Below are 15,397 nucleotides of genomic sequence, written 5' to 3'. Positions count from 1 at the left end.
ATTTACTAAATAATATACCAACCACATACCAACTAATCAAAGAAATTTTCCTAGTTTTAAAAAGCTTCTTAACGTCGGTAAAGCGACTGTAAATTAAGATGGCGTCCGCTTTGGAAAACTTGGAAGCTCAATTAGAGCTATTTATCGAGAATGTGCGACAAATACGTATTATAGTAAGCGATTTTCAGCCCCAAGGACAAAATGTATTGAATCAGAAAATGTGAGTGTCTGTAAAAACTGCATTTGTTTATTTGTATTAGGCGAAGGCATCATTTTCATCAAGTTAACCTCGATATAGTAGCATCAGCAGCAGGTAGAAAGTAATTACTCTTTTTATTTTTATTCTTTGTAGTCAAGGCTTGGTGAATGGTTTACAAGAAATTGATAAACTAAAGTCTCAGGTGCAGGATGTTCATGTGCCATTAGAAGTATTCGAGTAAGTTTTTGATAATACTTTTTTATTATATTTCTCACAAAGTTTGATTAATATGAAACTTCTACTTACTAAAATAATGTTTTTTTTTAGTTACATTGACCAAGGAAGAAATCCTCAATTATATACTAAAGACTGTATAGAGAAGGCTCTGACAAAGAACGAGCAAGTAAAGGGCAAGATTGATGCCTATAGAAAATTCAAAGCAAATATGCTGGTGGAGTTAAATCGAGTTTTTCCAAATGAATTAGCCAAATACAGAGCGATTCGTGGAGATGAATAAGACCAGTTAGTTTTAAGAACACACGTGTTAACATATATGTGCTGCCACTGTTTATAATTTATCTTCTCTATCTTGTAATTCTATTTACACACAGTAAACAATATTTACCTATTTTACGTATAATTGTGTTCTTCTTTGTACATACTATAATGGTAAAAGTGTATATAGTATTTTTTAAGATACAATAAACTTGCACAAAGCAGATAAAAAATAACAATTTTATGTTGTCTGTTTTATAAAAAAGAATATTTAAAAATTTGTAAATTTTGTTTTGAAGTAACACTTGTGTGCAAAGTGTGTTGAGCAACTTTACACCACATTATATTAAAACAACTTGTTTGCAATGTAAAGTTATCTTATCATTAATCGTTATCAAGGAGCAGATTGAACAAAAAAATACTTAAGTTTGGATGTGATTATTAGTTGATTTGAAATGCAATCTTCAGTAAAAAAAGATGTGCGTTTTTTGTATATAAAAAAATGATCTTTGATATAATATATGCAGTTATCATTATAAAAAAAAATTATTTTGCACGTATTCTGCCAACAAAACAGCTGAATCGATATTTTATATTTACCTTCAATTACGCACATATGTAAATTGCGTACATGTTGTTTATTTTTACGTAAAATCTTTTTAACATAAAAAAGACAAATTTTTGTTACATGAAATATTTTTCTTAACATAAAATATACTATTTTTATGATATAAAATACTATTTTTTTTATATTTATGTATGATATGTTGAATTATTTAATTGTAGTAATAAAAAAGATGTTACAAAGATAGAACTTGTGTGTGAAAAAAAAGAGAACGAAAAAGCAAGGAAACTTTTGCAAAATGTCTCAGAATTTTTTTTTTTTTTTATTCCGAAACACTTGAATCCAACAATTATAAATTTTTTGCATTCGGTTTGCCTGAAGTTTTTTACACGTGACTTTGATCTCGCATCCCCACTCGATTTTTTCCCTTTCTCATCGGCGCGAACGCAGCCGCTTAAATGTAATCTTCGGGTGAAGGATAAAATCATTCTGCAAACGACAATCGAGCGTTCGGCAGACAGCAAATCTAGCCGATTATTATTCTAAACGGCATGCTCGCTCTGCTGACCGTTATCCTCGCGCTCCAACACTGTGCCATTCGGGCCGAGGAATACACGTGAGTACCAAGTTAAAAATTGATGAGTGCTGAATTTGATTTTTTTGATCTTGTAAATACAATAAAAAAATATCTCGTGCTATTGTTACGCGCAAACATAAGGATTACTTTTATAATATTCACGATTTGTCACACATATCGCGCAAGTAGCGCGTTGGATATAAAAACTTTGAAGCAAAATCTAACATAGTTTTAATAAAATTCGTAAATTTAAAGATTAAAACAAAAAAGAAAAAAGAAGAGAGATTCTCATGCAAACTTCAAATATTGGTTTCGATGATTTTTGTTACTTGGCAGTTTTTCATCATCTTTCCGCTTCTCTCGATTATCGTCGTCTGTTTTGTCACATGCTGAAGAGATAGCCAGCTTGTTTTTAAGACGGTCAAGTAATATTCAACCGCACGTGAACGTTAGTTTTAGATAGAAAGGTAATTCGCGCTTGGTATACACGGTGAAAGCAACAGGTGGGTGGGATTCATTGAGAAATAGACCGCATCGGTCGCTTCGAAGTCTTCCCGAAGTTTGGAGATGTTCGAAAGAAAGATTATTGTGGTCTTCGGAACTGCGGTTCTCGGACTTGAACAGAGCAACGAATCATGAGTAAATTAGATATATAGATTACAGCCTGACATAAGCGCAATATATATAATACATTGCTTTTACTTCTCTTATCGCAAAGTTATATATTGCTATACTTGAGATATAACTTATATACACACATATCGTCGCACACATATCACATTCATAAAAACGTTTGTTTTGCATCTCTTATCTTATAATATTTTCACAAATAACGTTTCAGTAATTGAGATTTTTTTTTATTACAAAAAAAAGTATTAACACATTCGAGGCTCAGCATATGGATGTCTCGTGCAATGTCTCACTTATTTAGCCGATGACTCAGCATGCGGATCATAATTCATTTTACAATAAGAATTGCCGACTACTGGAGATAGTTTTGTTGTAGGATACGTTGATCTCGAATGTGTTAATAATGTGACAACCGAAAGTCAATAATTTTACTTGAAATAAATTTCTTGTTCAACGTAGGATTTTCTTCGCACAATATTCGAGACAGTGAAAATTATCGATATTTTCTTTTCAATCGCAGTTCCCCGTGGCACTACAAATGCGATGGCGGCCTGTGTAAGAAGGTGTTAATCACAGAGCAGGACTCCAACCCGTCCGCACTTAGCGTATGCCAATTGACTTGCGGTCAGGGTGGAAATCTTTGGCCGAAGCCGACGGGACATTTATCCGTTAGTAAGACTACGATACAACTAAATCCCGATGATATCACGCTGGCCGGGATTTCCCCCCAAACGTTGGTGGGAAATCTTTTTCAAAGGAACGTAGATCGTATTAAGGAGAACGCGAAGAAGCTGAGCGGTCCTGTGACCTTGAACGCTGGAGGTATCGGATTGCTGATCCGTTTCAACGGCAACATTAATTTGAACAATACCAAGCTGACCTTGGACACCGACGAGAGTTATGTTCTACAAATATCTCTGGTCGATGGAAAGGTAGGTTGTAACAAGAGAGTTAAAAGCGTTGAATAAATTTGTTTTGAACTCTCGCCTGTCAACGAAATGTTTCTGGTTTGTCCGGTATTGTAATGTACATACGCATGTATTAAGACGCCAAAAAATATAAAACCACCTGTTTTGTGGAATAAGATAACAAAGGCAAGATAAATGAGAAGAGAGAGTTGATAGGGAAAAGAGCTAAAATATGATCATATATTTAAAATGGGGCTAAGTCGGATATTTAAATTAAATTGTTTTTATTAAAAATTATAACGCGTAACTTATTGTATGTTATTCCAACATCTACGATCTGGTCCAAAATTTTCTTATTAAAATATGTAAGGTGGAAGCTCAAATCTCGACGAATACATACTTCGGGGGTCGACACGGCATGGAGACGATCAGCCAGCTGATCGTCTTCGACGACCTGCGCAACCAGGTTCGAATAGCCAGTGAAGTGTACATCGTGGACGCTCCGACGTATCCTTATCGCGGAATCCTTTTGGACACCAGTCGTAACTACGTCAACAAAGAAACGATCTTACGGACCATCGAGGGTATGGCAATGTCGAAGCTAAACACTTTCCACTGGCATATCACCGATTCCCACAGTTTTCCCTACGTAAGCAGAACGTGGCCAAAGTTCGCTAAGTACGGAACCTACTCGCCAACCAAGATCTATACACCCGAAATGATCCGAGAGATCATTGACTACGCGCTGGTTCGCGGTGTCAGAGTTCTGCCGGAGTTCGATGCACCTGCACACGTCGGAGAAGGTTGGCAGTGGGTGAGTAATAGCTTCTACAATGTCAACTAGTGAATGTAATTTAAAACAGATTAGTATTGTATTTATGACGGATTATATACTAAGAGATATATAGAAATTGTGATTCGACCTATATATAATCGACGTATATCGTTTATTATATCTTTTTTTTTTATTAGGTATTTAAAAAGATAAAATAATTAGTATCATCTTTGACAGGCGCGATAATATTTACGCACACACATTGCCGTGTGTAAATTCATAACTGTATAAATCTATAGATAAGAGTGTTTAAGAAAAAAAAGATAAAACGAGATATAATGTTTATATCTCGATACAATGTTATTTTTGACACTATATTATTTAGCCTCAATTGAAGAGAGGTTTTATTATTCATTTTGCTCAGTGAGTGGATATAATGTTTACACAATGACATAAAGACAAATGTTTATAAAATCAATATAAATACAACAGAGGCCATTCAGTAAGAACTTGTTCACCTGTTGCATAAATCGATCTTTTCTGTCGAAAATATCGATGTGATTAGCATTGAAAATTAAACGGTTTGTTTACGTTGTTAACATCTGTATTTACATATTTTAATCGTTAATTAAGATGCGCACAAGTGGTGTTTGATTTTACATTTTCTTGTTTGTGATAATGACGACTTCACAGAGTCGTTTCAATAAAGCAATAAAATATCGCAATAAATAACAATTATAATAATAAACTGCGAAAAACATTTATGTTATAATTTCAAATATATCGCACTTTAACGAGAACAGGTCGGCGACAACGCGACAGTTTGCTTCAAAGCCGAGCCCTGGAAGGATTATTGCGTGGAACCGCCATGCGGCCAGCTGAATCCTACCAGCGAGAGGATGTACGAGGTTCTCGAAGGAATCTACAAGGACATGATGGAAGATTTCCAGCACCCGGACATTTTTCACATGGGCGGTGACGAAGTGAATATAAACTGCTGGAGATCCACAAATATCATCACCGAATGGATGCGGAAGAAGGGATGGGATCTTAGCGAGAGGAGTTTCTACCTATTGTGGAACTACTTTCAAGAGAAAGCGTTGGAGAAACTGAAGATCGCTAACGATGGGAAAGATATTCCGGCTGTTCTCTGGACAAGCGGACTGACTAGCGAAGAGAATCTTCAGTATCTGGATCCGAAGAAATATATCATTCAAATTTGGACAACCGGTTACGATCGGACTATCAGCCGACTGCTTCGCAACAACTTCAAAGTTATTTTTTCGAACTACGATGCTCTGTATTTGGACTGCGGGTGAGTAAACTTAGTGGAAATATATTAATACCATAAAATATAAATAATTAATGTAAATAATTAATAATTAAATAATAAATACACACATGAATCACATATATTAAATGCAAATTTTCAGTTATCTTTAATTATATTTTCTTCTTCATCTAGATTTGGAGCCTGGGTAGGCGAAGGTGTCAACTGGTGCGCGCCATACAAGGGCTGGCAGAAAGTCTACGATAATTCACCGTTGCAGATGATCAAGAACCAAGGTTATGGGAACAAGAAGCATCTTATCTTAGGTAAACTTCATGCTCAAAATTTAACGCAAACTGCAAACTGCTATACATTGTGTGGTTTCTTAAAGGTGGGGAAGCAGCGCTCTGGACCGAACAGGCGGACAGCGCGGCCACTGATTCGAGACTGTGGCCAAGATCAGCTGCGATGGCCGAGAGATTATGGAGCGAGCCGGATTCCAAGTGGATTCACGCCGAGCAGAGAATGTTGAGGCACCGCGAGAGACTCGTTAAACGAGGAATCGATGCGGACAGCCTGCAACCCGAATGGTGCTTGCAGAACCAAGGCTCGTGCTACGCGTAAATTTACGATGTTGTGAAAATTCACTTTTTGCTCCTACACAATCTTAGTTTTTCTACACATTTTACGTTGAAATAAATCATCATATTAGTTATTTTTTATTTCTTTCTTTTCATTTCGTAAATTTATTTTATAGCACTAAATAAGTTCTATCTTTAAAATATCAAATTGCAAATTTTTAAAAACTTAATTTTAAAATAAAAGTTTGGTCTCTCATTTTTTTAATCTATCGAGATTTAAATAGCAGAAAAGTTGTGGGTTATTGTAGATAGAATATAACGCACCACGACTACATTCACAGAGAACTTTATCATATCTCTTTATACATATAGTGTTCACAATATTTTAAAACTGGGAAAAAAGGCGATGAACATTGTATAAAGGAGAGTGGTATACATTAAGGTTGATTCAGAAGCTCTCGTTGTTTCACAATGTAGAGAGATCATACTGTTCGTCCCAAATGAAATATCTCGCAGCTCTTGCGACGATTCAAGTGTATATGTACACATGTATATAATATAATATATATATATAGTGTATGCACATGTGATTGCGTGTTTGTATTGTATGTACAAGATAATCTACTTGCAGGTACCGTGTAACGATGCTTATGATCGCTGCTCATAAGTCAAAAATTGCGAGATTAAATCAATATATATGTGAGATTCGTCGAAACGATTTCTGATAAAATACTTGCATGAGATCATCTTCTGCCTCTTCTATATATCTTCGATACACAATTAGAACACATTAATTTCTTCAGTTACTTCCTCGCTCCCTTCTTTCAATTAAGTGCAGTAAACATCGAGAGAGTAATAATTCTGAACATACATCCATGTTTTTTTTTTTTTTTTCATGCCAATTACTCATTCCGTTACACATTAAATGACAAGCACGAAGTAATATTTATCGATTACGTTTTTTATATCTGTCTTTCAAGTGTCATGACAAGTTTTGAAAAAACATTACTTTCCTGACGTCGCAACGAGCCGGCAATTCGCGATTGAATTTTGTATTTAAAATTGAATTGCGAATATCGGCCATATTATTTCTCTTCGTTAAACTTTATTTGCAAGTTACAACCTAACATCCACAAAGATTGCACATCGACAGGTAGATCATTTAAAAGTTTAGAGAATCGACGATTTGGCAGACATTCGTTTCATATTCACAAGTGGCTTAAGTAAAATCCTATTTTTCACATTATTCTTCGCCGTGTTCCGCCACACATTTCTCCGTTTTTAGACTCACTAAATAATATCGTGAAAAAGATTATTTTTTCGATCGCAAAGTGAAGTTTGATTGCTCAAGTCAGTTTCTGGATTCGCGGAACTCGATTTTAATAGTTGTCCTCCTTATCATCGAAGGGTGTTTTTACGAAGTACGTAGTGAGAGTCCCCTTGCCCTTAACGTACGTCGGCCCACGGCAAACGAGCTCGTATCCAGCATCCATGAGGATCTTGGCAGTGTCCTCGGTAACTTGTAGCTTACCCATTTCGCCGCAACTGTCCATTCTCGAGGCCACGTTCACCGTATTTCCCCAAATATCGTATTGCGGCTTTTGGGCGCCCACGACGCCCGCTATTACTGGGCCGTGATTCAAGCCTGCGCGATAAAAAAAAAAAAAAAAAAAAAAAAATTTGTTTGTTGCAAAATGTGTACGTAATAATTTTTAATATACTTACCTATCCTCAATTTGAATCTTTGAAACGAATCCCTATTGATCTGATCCAGAATCGCCATGAGCGCAATAGCGAACTCGACAAGCACGATTACGTTATGATCTTGTTGCTTCAACAAATCCTTTATACAAAACAGACACAACAATTTTATTATTTTGAATCTCTCTAAAAGACTAATACGAAACTTCTTGAAACAATTTTGTTTTGTACTCGCGCGAATATAATTTTATTTAAAATTTTGAATTGAAATACATTCTACAATACCTACGGATTTGTCCGAATTTTCTTAGGAAAAAAACGAAATTTCGCTGAAAAAGCTACGAGATTGATCTACACTCCAAAAAAAGATCGAAAGAAATCTTACCTTGTTATCACTGTCCTCCTTTCCCGGGCTTAGGCCTGACGCCAGCATGTAAGTACTGCCTATCGTCTTGATCTTCTCGATCCCTGAGAATTTCGGTTTAAGCAAAAGCTTGTCGAAGTCACAAATGATTTCGTTAAGTAGACGCAGACACTCGAGACCTTGCTTGTTTATATCGGTTTCGTCGTAAAACTCTTTATAGTTCGGAATCGACGCGAACATTACGGCAATGCTGCTATATCGCTCGTGATAAAGTTCCTGCTAATTAAAAGACAACAATCGTCGTGCATTTTATCGCGTGTTATCGTTTCGATTTTTATTAAAATCAAACAATAACATAACCGTATAATATCGCGAATAATAAATACTATTGATATTACGAAAATTTATTAATATTATTAAATTTACTAATATTACTAAATATTAGAGAAAAAGTATTAAATTTAAGAATTTCGTAACACCTGCGTAGTCCTGGTGGCTAAAAAGTGATCAGCTACATGCGCCGGAAGTATATTTTCCAAGAGGATTTTATTGATGCCTCTCATGGTTTCAACCTCATCTTGCTCGACTCGCAGCTTACTTTTCCACAAAATGTCCGTTCTGGACGTGTATTCCACTTGTCGGTCGAGAATATGTAGTATCAAACTGACGAGCGCCAGCAAATAGCCCACTTGCATCAGATAATGGACGCCGTAAAACCTGCGGGAAAATTTCAACGTGGTCGCGTAAAGCTGCGAAGTTTTCCGGCATCGCTTGCAATTTATAACGCGCTTCTGAGTATCTTCTTACTCACTTGGAATTGGGATCGTTGTAATACAATTGGATGACAGGTGCTTGAGAGAAAACTAAAAGTATCACAACAACTGACAGCAGCATTACGAGCAATTTTAACAGGAAACCGACTCTCAAATGTGTCCAACCGACTACCAACGCTATTACCGGAGAATACAAGTACAGCTGTAAATATTGATTTTATTACAAATTGCTCAATAGCGAGAAATAAACTCGAATATAAAAAGATGTTGAAAACTTTTTCAACAGTTTTTCTCAAAATCGCAAAACGAATTATTCAAATAAATGTATTTTTTTTTGTTTTAATTAATTGACATTGTGTGTCGTTTTTTTTGGACATACGCACTGGTACGATGTCGGATCCAGCGACTTGATCGACTTCGACCAAACTGATTACTGATGATGCGATAGCAAGTACGGCCGATATCAAGTATACTGAAATTCTCACACTACGACTAAGAGCAATTTGATTCGTGGTTTCTTCGGTACCGTCGCTGCTTCTTCCACTGAGCCACGAAACCATAAAAAATATAATCAAAGATGCTAAACCGGCTGCGAAGCAACCGTAAACCGCGATGCTTCTATAAGTGAAAGAGAAAACCTGATATATATTTTTTTCAATATAGAACAAAATCATGTTTACTTTATATATTCAAACGTTCTTACAATTAAATGCAATCAAAACTAAATAAACCTAAAAAAGTATTTAAAATAATTAAGAAAACTCTCTCTTTTCAGAACAATAATTTAATTTAATTTAATTTAAGTATCATATTTCACAAAACTTTTCAAATGTTACCCTTATAATTCTGTAATCTATTAAAGTAGGTGATATATTCCCATGAAACCTGAGTATTAAACATTCAGTTGACTTGTTACCAAAACTCACCTTGGTAAGTAAATAATCTGGATGCAGAACATCATCATGTAAACGACGTTGGAGGCTACGACGTACCAAGGGTATTGCTCATCCCTTTGCTCTTGATACAGTTGTTCCTGATTCTTGTCTTTAAAGTTATAAGTGAAAGGTGAAATCTCTTCACTTCCGCCGCACCATTGTCTACGCCGTACAAAGAGAAAACGAAAAATGGTTTTTTGTGTCGTAAATAATTTAAGGTCATTAAACGCGATTGTCTCCAAATTATATTTGTTAAGGACAACATATATATTGTAATGTTCATTAACTGATTTCAAATAACAACCACATATGCAGGTATAGGTACAACGCGTGTGCGTAATAAAGAGAAGAGTGACATATAATGCAAATAAACGTGCAAATAGATGTTATTGAATCATTAGGGTCAGCTGTTATTAGTGGCTAAATTAATTAATTATGTATTATATTATAAAACTATTATACGATATTAAATTAGTGTATTTTATGTTAGTTTGTTTTGCTGAGAAAAATATACAAAATATTGTTACACAAATTAAGTAAATGCGTAACTCACTGTACATCGAAGCAGTTGGTATTATTCGCCAAAAGATTTGATTCGATCATTGCAATGCTCTGTCGGGAAACCAGAAAAAAAAACCATTATAATTGCTTTATTAAAAATATTACACAAAAACAATTGGCAATAGCGCTTACTGTTAAGCCAATATTCTTTGCTAATGTTGCTTCCGCTATATTGGCAAAAGGCTTGTCCGCTCCCCAGCACTCCACGTATTTTGTCATTTTGCTACTAGGCCTCGATCTATCATAAAACACGTTAAATCATACGTTGATACTTTTATCATTATTAAAATAATGCTGCTAATAAAGTCTCAGTTATGTTAATAAAAATAAAAATAATTATGTAATATAATCTATTTATTATTCTAGAAGAATGTAAAATGCGGAAATTATAAATAATGCGAAAAGACTGAAATAATATAAATACGAAAATAATATAAATAATATAAATACAATCTTTTAAGAAAATATGTTACATGCAAATAATAAAAACTTCTATCTACCGAACGCAGTAGTAACAACAGAAATTTTTAACCTTTGTTGTATCATTTTTATAGTATTGATATTTTGCTCACCATGTTCAGATCAAAATCGAGTGAAAAATAAAAATTATATAATGGAACACACCTGGAGGGTATCGGTCCAGGTCCGTGTATACGATTTCCGCCGTTTTCCATTCCATTTTCCTCTCGATTTTTCTACGAAAAGAAAATTCCAGCGGCAAATTCGTGTCTGCGGTCTTTCTTTGTGTAAAAGACATAATATGTAAAGCACAATATGGTTTTTTTTTTTTTTTATTCCGTTTATCTTCAACGCACAAGTATATGTGTTGTATACAATTTCCATACTTACAAAGAAAATATAAATCCTTCTACTTAGAAAACTTACAAAAATCTCATAAATATATATTATAACTTTATTTGCGCAATAAATTTATATGTCGCTACGAGAAACGCATTTACCCCGGTATAAAATACGGGACAAATAAATTTCAAGTAAAAATTAATCACCGTCAACGCTGTCAAATCAACGCGCATGCGAAGAATAACGTTTCGAACGGAAACATTTCCGCGATATGATCTCTCATTAAAAAGAATAATTCTTCTTCGAGACAACTTCGTTACAAAGATATAAAGATTCATAAGATTACGCGGTTACGCGAAATCATAATCTTCCGAGACGACAAACATCTATGGATAGGTAGATAACGAGAAAATATAAAACGCGAATATAAATTCACGGAAAGCGAAAGCTCGAGCTTTCAAGCGAGTTCATAATGAACTTTTGCCGGAATATTTATTGAAGCGATAAACGAACCATTACAAGCCTAAACTTTGTTCATATTGGGACAAGACGCGGCCAATTTATTCGGATTATTGCGGCAAACTTTACCATCATCGTTCTGTGATAGATTGTTCATCAGCGCTCATGGAACCTTCTCCGTTTCGAAAATAAATCCGTATCGTTCGTAGCGCGGTCGAAAGTAATTCTCACGGAGAAATAATTCCGCATTTCCATTGCGCATTTCAAATAAATGAATAATATCTTTCTCAAAATGTTCTTCACCGCAACAGCGCATAAAACACAGAGATAACTCTCTCGTAATTACATTGGAGACTTAACAGCTAATCTTGTAAAAACTTTTTTTCTTTTCAAACTATAAATTGAGTATTTAATGTTATTATCGAGATGTAAAAAAGATTTACTTGAAAATCATAAAAGATTTCCTTTGAAACCGCTGTAATATCAGCATATCTCTGTTAGGTAATTCAATTTGTGCACTTACAATCATGCTATTAATTAGTACTGACGAAGATAAAGCGCATGCCGCTGTATAGCGAATAAATGGAGATAGATCGCGGAGTCTACGTCGTTTTTCCATTGCCTGTGTGTGTGTGTGTGCTTTTTCATTGACTACCGTTTGACGTAGAACTGAATACGGGTGCTTCTAATTGGAAGAATCATCAATCCGCGAGTAATATCCGCGCGATGACAGAATTCAAATGGATTTCAGACAGATGACAGATTCCCACTTACCTTAGACGGCACAATAAGAAAAGTCTCCACTTTGTGCTGAGCAAGATAACTTTCCCGGGATTCTCCATCGCCTGGCTCGACTTCAAACCGATCACCCAGTTGCAATAGTGTGGCCTTTGTTATGTGAACTCGTCTTAAAATTGCAAAAACATTTTTGCCGATATAGCAATATGTGTGTGTGTGGTACGCGCACAACCGCTATGCGCGAGCGATTTTCTAAAGATGAAAAAGAAATAAAATTTCTATGCCGCACGGTTTCAGAATTCATAATCGTACAAACCACAGTAGAAGAGCGATGTCGACATCGTTTCAAAAAGTCGAATATTTTATTTACTATAAAATTATAACTGAAATATTTGAAAAAAAAATATTTCGACATTTTATGCACAGCTTCGCGTAAAAAAATAGAAAGAAGTGGCATTAATTATTACAGTGAAGAGTTTTTAGGATTACATACGCGGTCTCTTATGTACAGTTTCTTAATCTTTGGATAAGCTTCTTTTTCTCTCTTTGGAGATGCAAAGAGAGACAATATTTCAGGCACTATCGCTAAGGCACTCCTCGCTCGATGGTAACTGTATCGTAAAGTGATAAAAATATAGGTCGAGAGAGAACGACAGCGATGAATCGTCTTACCCTGGCAGACCGCCGCTCTCCATGTGATTGGCAAGGGTCACGTCGTCACTCCACACGTCGAATTGCCATTTCCGTAGACCGAGGACTCCGCACAGCACATTCCCCGTGTGAATTCCTATTCTCATGTCGACGTTGAAGCCGGTGGCCTCGCGGACAAATCTACGTGAGAAGAGATATAATCCGAGAACGTATTCCGTTTTCGTTTTCTTGCACGTATTTTATCACATGCGCCTATAAATATTCTAGCCGATACATGTCCGATTACATTTTTTACTATTCCCGGCTTGGAGTTTTCCCGTTACTCGTTACTTTATTTTCAACACAATTGTAATGCGAAATGCGAAAGAGAGAGAATTAAAATAAAAGATACACAAAAACGAAAGTTTAATATTCGATATTTCCATTCTCCCGCAATAACAAGCAACGTTTATGCATGATGATACTCGATCTTTCGGTTTGTATATAATTCATGCATATGCAACTGAACGACGTTATATCAATCATTTAAGCCCCAAAGCCGCGCGAGAACCGAATGACGACATTTTGTTTACATGTGTGAACGATGCCGCCGACAAAGCAAACGCAAGTCTGTAATTATTAGAGCGTAATATGCGATTAACTAGAGAAGCATACACGATGAGTGCATTGAGATGTCGAGTACAATTCATGATAATTACAAATATAAATTGCGGCTGCGTGTGCACACAATAACGAACATTCCGCGAGCTAAAAAAACATATTAACACAAATTAAAATTAATTAAAAGAATATTCTATTTTTTTTTTTAAATAACATCTAACATTTTTTTGTAAATTTTTAAAAATTTATTTTAATCAAACTGTGAACGCTGAGAATAATCGGTAAGTGAGCATGTACAATAATGTAACCGATAATGATAAAAAAGTTAATTTTTCCAGTAGCGAACAATTATTTGCACCATCGCGTACAAGCGCGGAAAATAAAAGAAGAATAAAATAAAGCAGAAATTACTATATTGGAAATATTAATCACGAAGGAAAACAGCTACCGATGTAATAGTGAAATATTTTACGTGAGTTTGCTGAGAGATTTTCCTCATTTTTTATAATTGTTTTTCTGCACATAAAAGAAACGTAAGCAATTATTTTGAAATTTCTTTTTTTTTGCTTCTCGTGTTATCCTTCCTCAGGTGACAATTTAGTTACAATTGGCAAGAAAAAAACGAACGTAACTAACAAGCTAACCGTGAGTCGGCAGCATGTTGTAATTTCAGTATTTTATTTCATTCTTACCTGATGGCGTCGATCATTTGCAGTCCCATGTTCACGCAGTTGTAAGCATGATTTGGGCGAGAAACCGGTAACCCGGAAACACAATAATAACAATCGCCCAATATCTTGATTCTCATGCATTGATTATCCTAAAAATCATTACAAATTAATTAACAAAATATTAAAATTGTGCGTATTACAATTCATATTAAAAATAATGCGCCAAAATTTATTCTAATTAATTATGTATTTATTTTAATTTATTATGTTAAATTTATCTAATTAATTATGCAATTATAAATATGTTATATTTATAATATAAATATATAATTTTAAAAATATTTCAAAACCCAGGAAATAAACAACAGAAAAATAAATAATTATACATGTATTTTTTAATACATGGAATTTCCTATAAATGAATACAATACTGCGTTATTCCTCTAATACTTTTTATTGTTGTAAACGCTAACGCACACTTCTCTGCAATCTGTGGTTTGTTGCATAAACGTTTGTTTGTTACCAAACAAAAGCTGTTAACTATAGGAGAACGCGCACTATAAGACTTGTTAATTAATTGTCACTATAATTCCTTTAATTTCTCCACAGGTCCCTCTTATATTGTAAAGCCGGACCGGAGAATTCCTCCGGCAATTTGTTTGCAAAAGTAAATACGCGCTATTCTCAAAGACGGGAAATGAACAGACGCATTCTCCCCGAAGCTTTGATAGCCTTTGATAGCGTACACATTCCATCTATATGAATGGAATAAAGTTTTTCCATCTGCGGCGTCCTCTTCACTTGCATTTCGAACGTCGAGAAAGGATAAGCGCGAGAAGTTTACACATCAATATCCGCGCGCGGAAAAAGTCCTTGTAATATACGTCGTGTCTCACAGCAGAATGATCTCGCGCAGAATTTGAAATGACAAACAATTTTTGAAATTTTATTCGACTCGTGTAATCAAAAATTTCACAATCGTGCGTGACGTAAAATTTAACGGGATTGAAATTGAACAAATAAATTAATATATGAAATTGTGACAAAAATGGTAAAAATGTTTTGTTTTTCTTCTCGAGATGTTATCCGACACGACGGCTCTGATCCGTGAAAATATGAGAAGATCATCGCCGGCAAGAATAT

The 15,397-nt window shown here is 35.0% G+C and overlaps 3 protein-coding genes across 4 annotated transcripts in view; 2 read left to right on the top strand and 1 right to left on the bottom strand.

The window, feature by feature from the left end:
• Nucleotides 1–87: 87 nt before the first annotated feature.
• LOC109855922 (mediator of RNA polymerase II transcription subunit 10) lies at nt 88–832 on the top strand. Its single transcript, XM_020430640.1, has 3 exons — nt 88–220; nt 353–436; nt 527–832. The coding sequence occupies exons 1-3, from the start codon at nt 99–101 to the stop codon at nt 714–716; spliced, it is 396 nt and encodes a 131-aa protein (XP_020286229.1). The 5' UTR covers nt 88–98; the 3' UTR covers nt 717–832.
• Nucleotides 833–1,731: 899 nt separating this feature from the next.
• On the top strand, nt 1,732–6,141 carry LOC109855919 (chitooligosaccharidolytic beta-N-acetylglucosaminidase). The gene is made up of 6 exons (XM_020430634.1): nt 1,732–1,875; nt 2,987–3,398; nt 3,745–4,188; nt 4,953–5,464; nt 5,615–5,745; nt 5,811–6,141. The coding sequence occupies exons 1-6, from the start codon at nt 1,811–1,813 to the stop codon at nt 6,041–6,043; spliced, it is 1,797 nt and encodes a 598-aa protein (XP_020286223.1). The 5' UTR covers nt 1,732–1,810; the 3' UTR covers nt 6,044–6,141.
• A 737-nt stretch (nt 6,142–6,878) lies between these two features.
• Nucleotides 6,879–15,397, bottom strand: part of LOC109855918 (adenylate cyclase type 2) — a 33,846-nt gene continuing 25,327 nt past the window's right edge. Inside the window, exons 7-19 of one of the 2 annotated variants that reach the window (XM_020430632.1) lie at nt 14,276–14,403; nt 13,005–13,163; nt 12,369–12,501; nt 10,959–11,029; nt 10,467–10,572; nt 10,327–10,385; nt 9,765–9,935; nt 9,222–9,456; nt 8,877–9,040; nt 8,545–8,782; nt 8,087–8,344; nt 7,726–7,843; nt 6,879–7,645 (exon numbers count right to left, since the gene is read on the bottom strand). In XM_020430632.1, coding sequence (XP_020286221.1) covers nt 7,380–7,645; nt 7,726–7,843; nt 8,087–8,344; nt 8,545–8,782; nt 8,877–9,040; nt 9,222–9,456; nt 9,765–9,935; nt 10,327–10,385; nt 10,467–10,572; nt 10,959–11,029; nt 12,369–12,501; nt 13,005–13,163; nt 14,276–14,403 — 2,106 coding nt within the window. In that variant the 3' untranslated portion in view covers nt 6,879–7,379. The remainder of the gene's footprint in view (nt 7,646–7,725; nt 7,844–8,086; nt 8,345–8,544; nt 8,783–8,876; nt 9,041–9,221; nt 9,457–9,764; nt 9,936–10,326; nt 10,386–10,466; nt 10,573–10,958; nt 11,030–12,368; nt 12,502–13,004; nt 13,164–14,275; nt 14,404–15,397) is intronic. The other variant, XM_020430633.1, reaches the window with a different exon arrangement.

The sequence above is a fragment of the Pseudomyrmex gracilis genome, unplaced genomic scaffold (genome assembly GCF_002006095.1).
Source record: "Pseudomyrmex gracilis isolate BER0280 unplaced genomic scaffold, ASM200609v1 scaffold_101, whole genome shotgun sequence".
Taxonomy (NCBI): domain Eukaryota; kingdom Metazoa; phylum Arthropoda; class Insecta; order Hymenoptera; family Formicidae; genus Pseudomyrmex; species Pseudomyrmex gracilis.
This window is presented reverse-complemented; position numbering and strand designations above follow the sequence as displayed.

Coding starts and splice junctions, on each gene's coding strand:
- LOC109855919 (XM_020430634.1), top strand. CDS start 1,811: ATGCTCGCTCTGCTGACCGTTATCCTCGCGCTCCAACACTGTGCCATT. Junction 1,876..2,986: donor ATTCGGGCCGAGGAATACAC/GTGAGTACCAAG, acceptor TTTCAATCGCAG/TTCCCCGTGGCACTACAAAT. Junction 5,746..5,810: donor CAAGAAGCATCTTATCTTAG/GTAAACTTCATG, acceptor GGTTTCTTAAAG/GTGGGGAAGCAGCGCTCTGG.
- LOC109855922 (XM_020430640.1), top strand. CDS start 99: ATGGCGTCCGCTTTGGAAAACTTGGAAGCTCAATTAGAGCTATTTATC. Junction 221..352: donor AATGTATTGAATCAGAAAAT/GTGAGTGTCTGT, acceptor TATTCTTTGTAG/TCAAGGCTTGGTGAATGGTT. Junction 437..526: donor GTGCCATTAGAAGTATTCGA/GTAAGTTTTTGA, acceptor GTTTTTTTTTAG/TTACATTGACCAAGGAAGAA.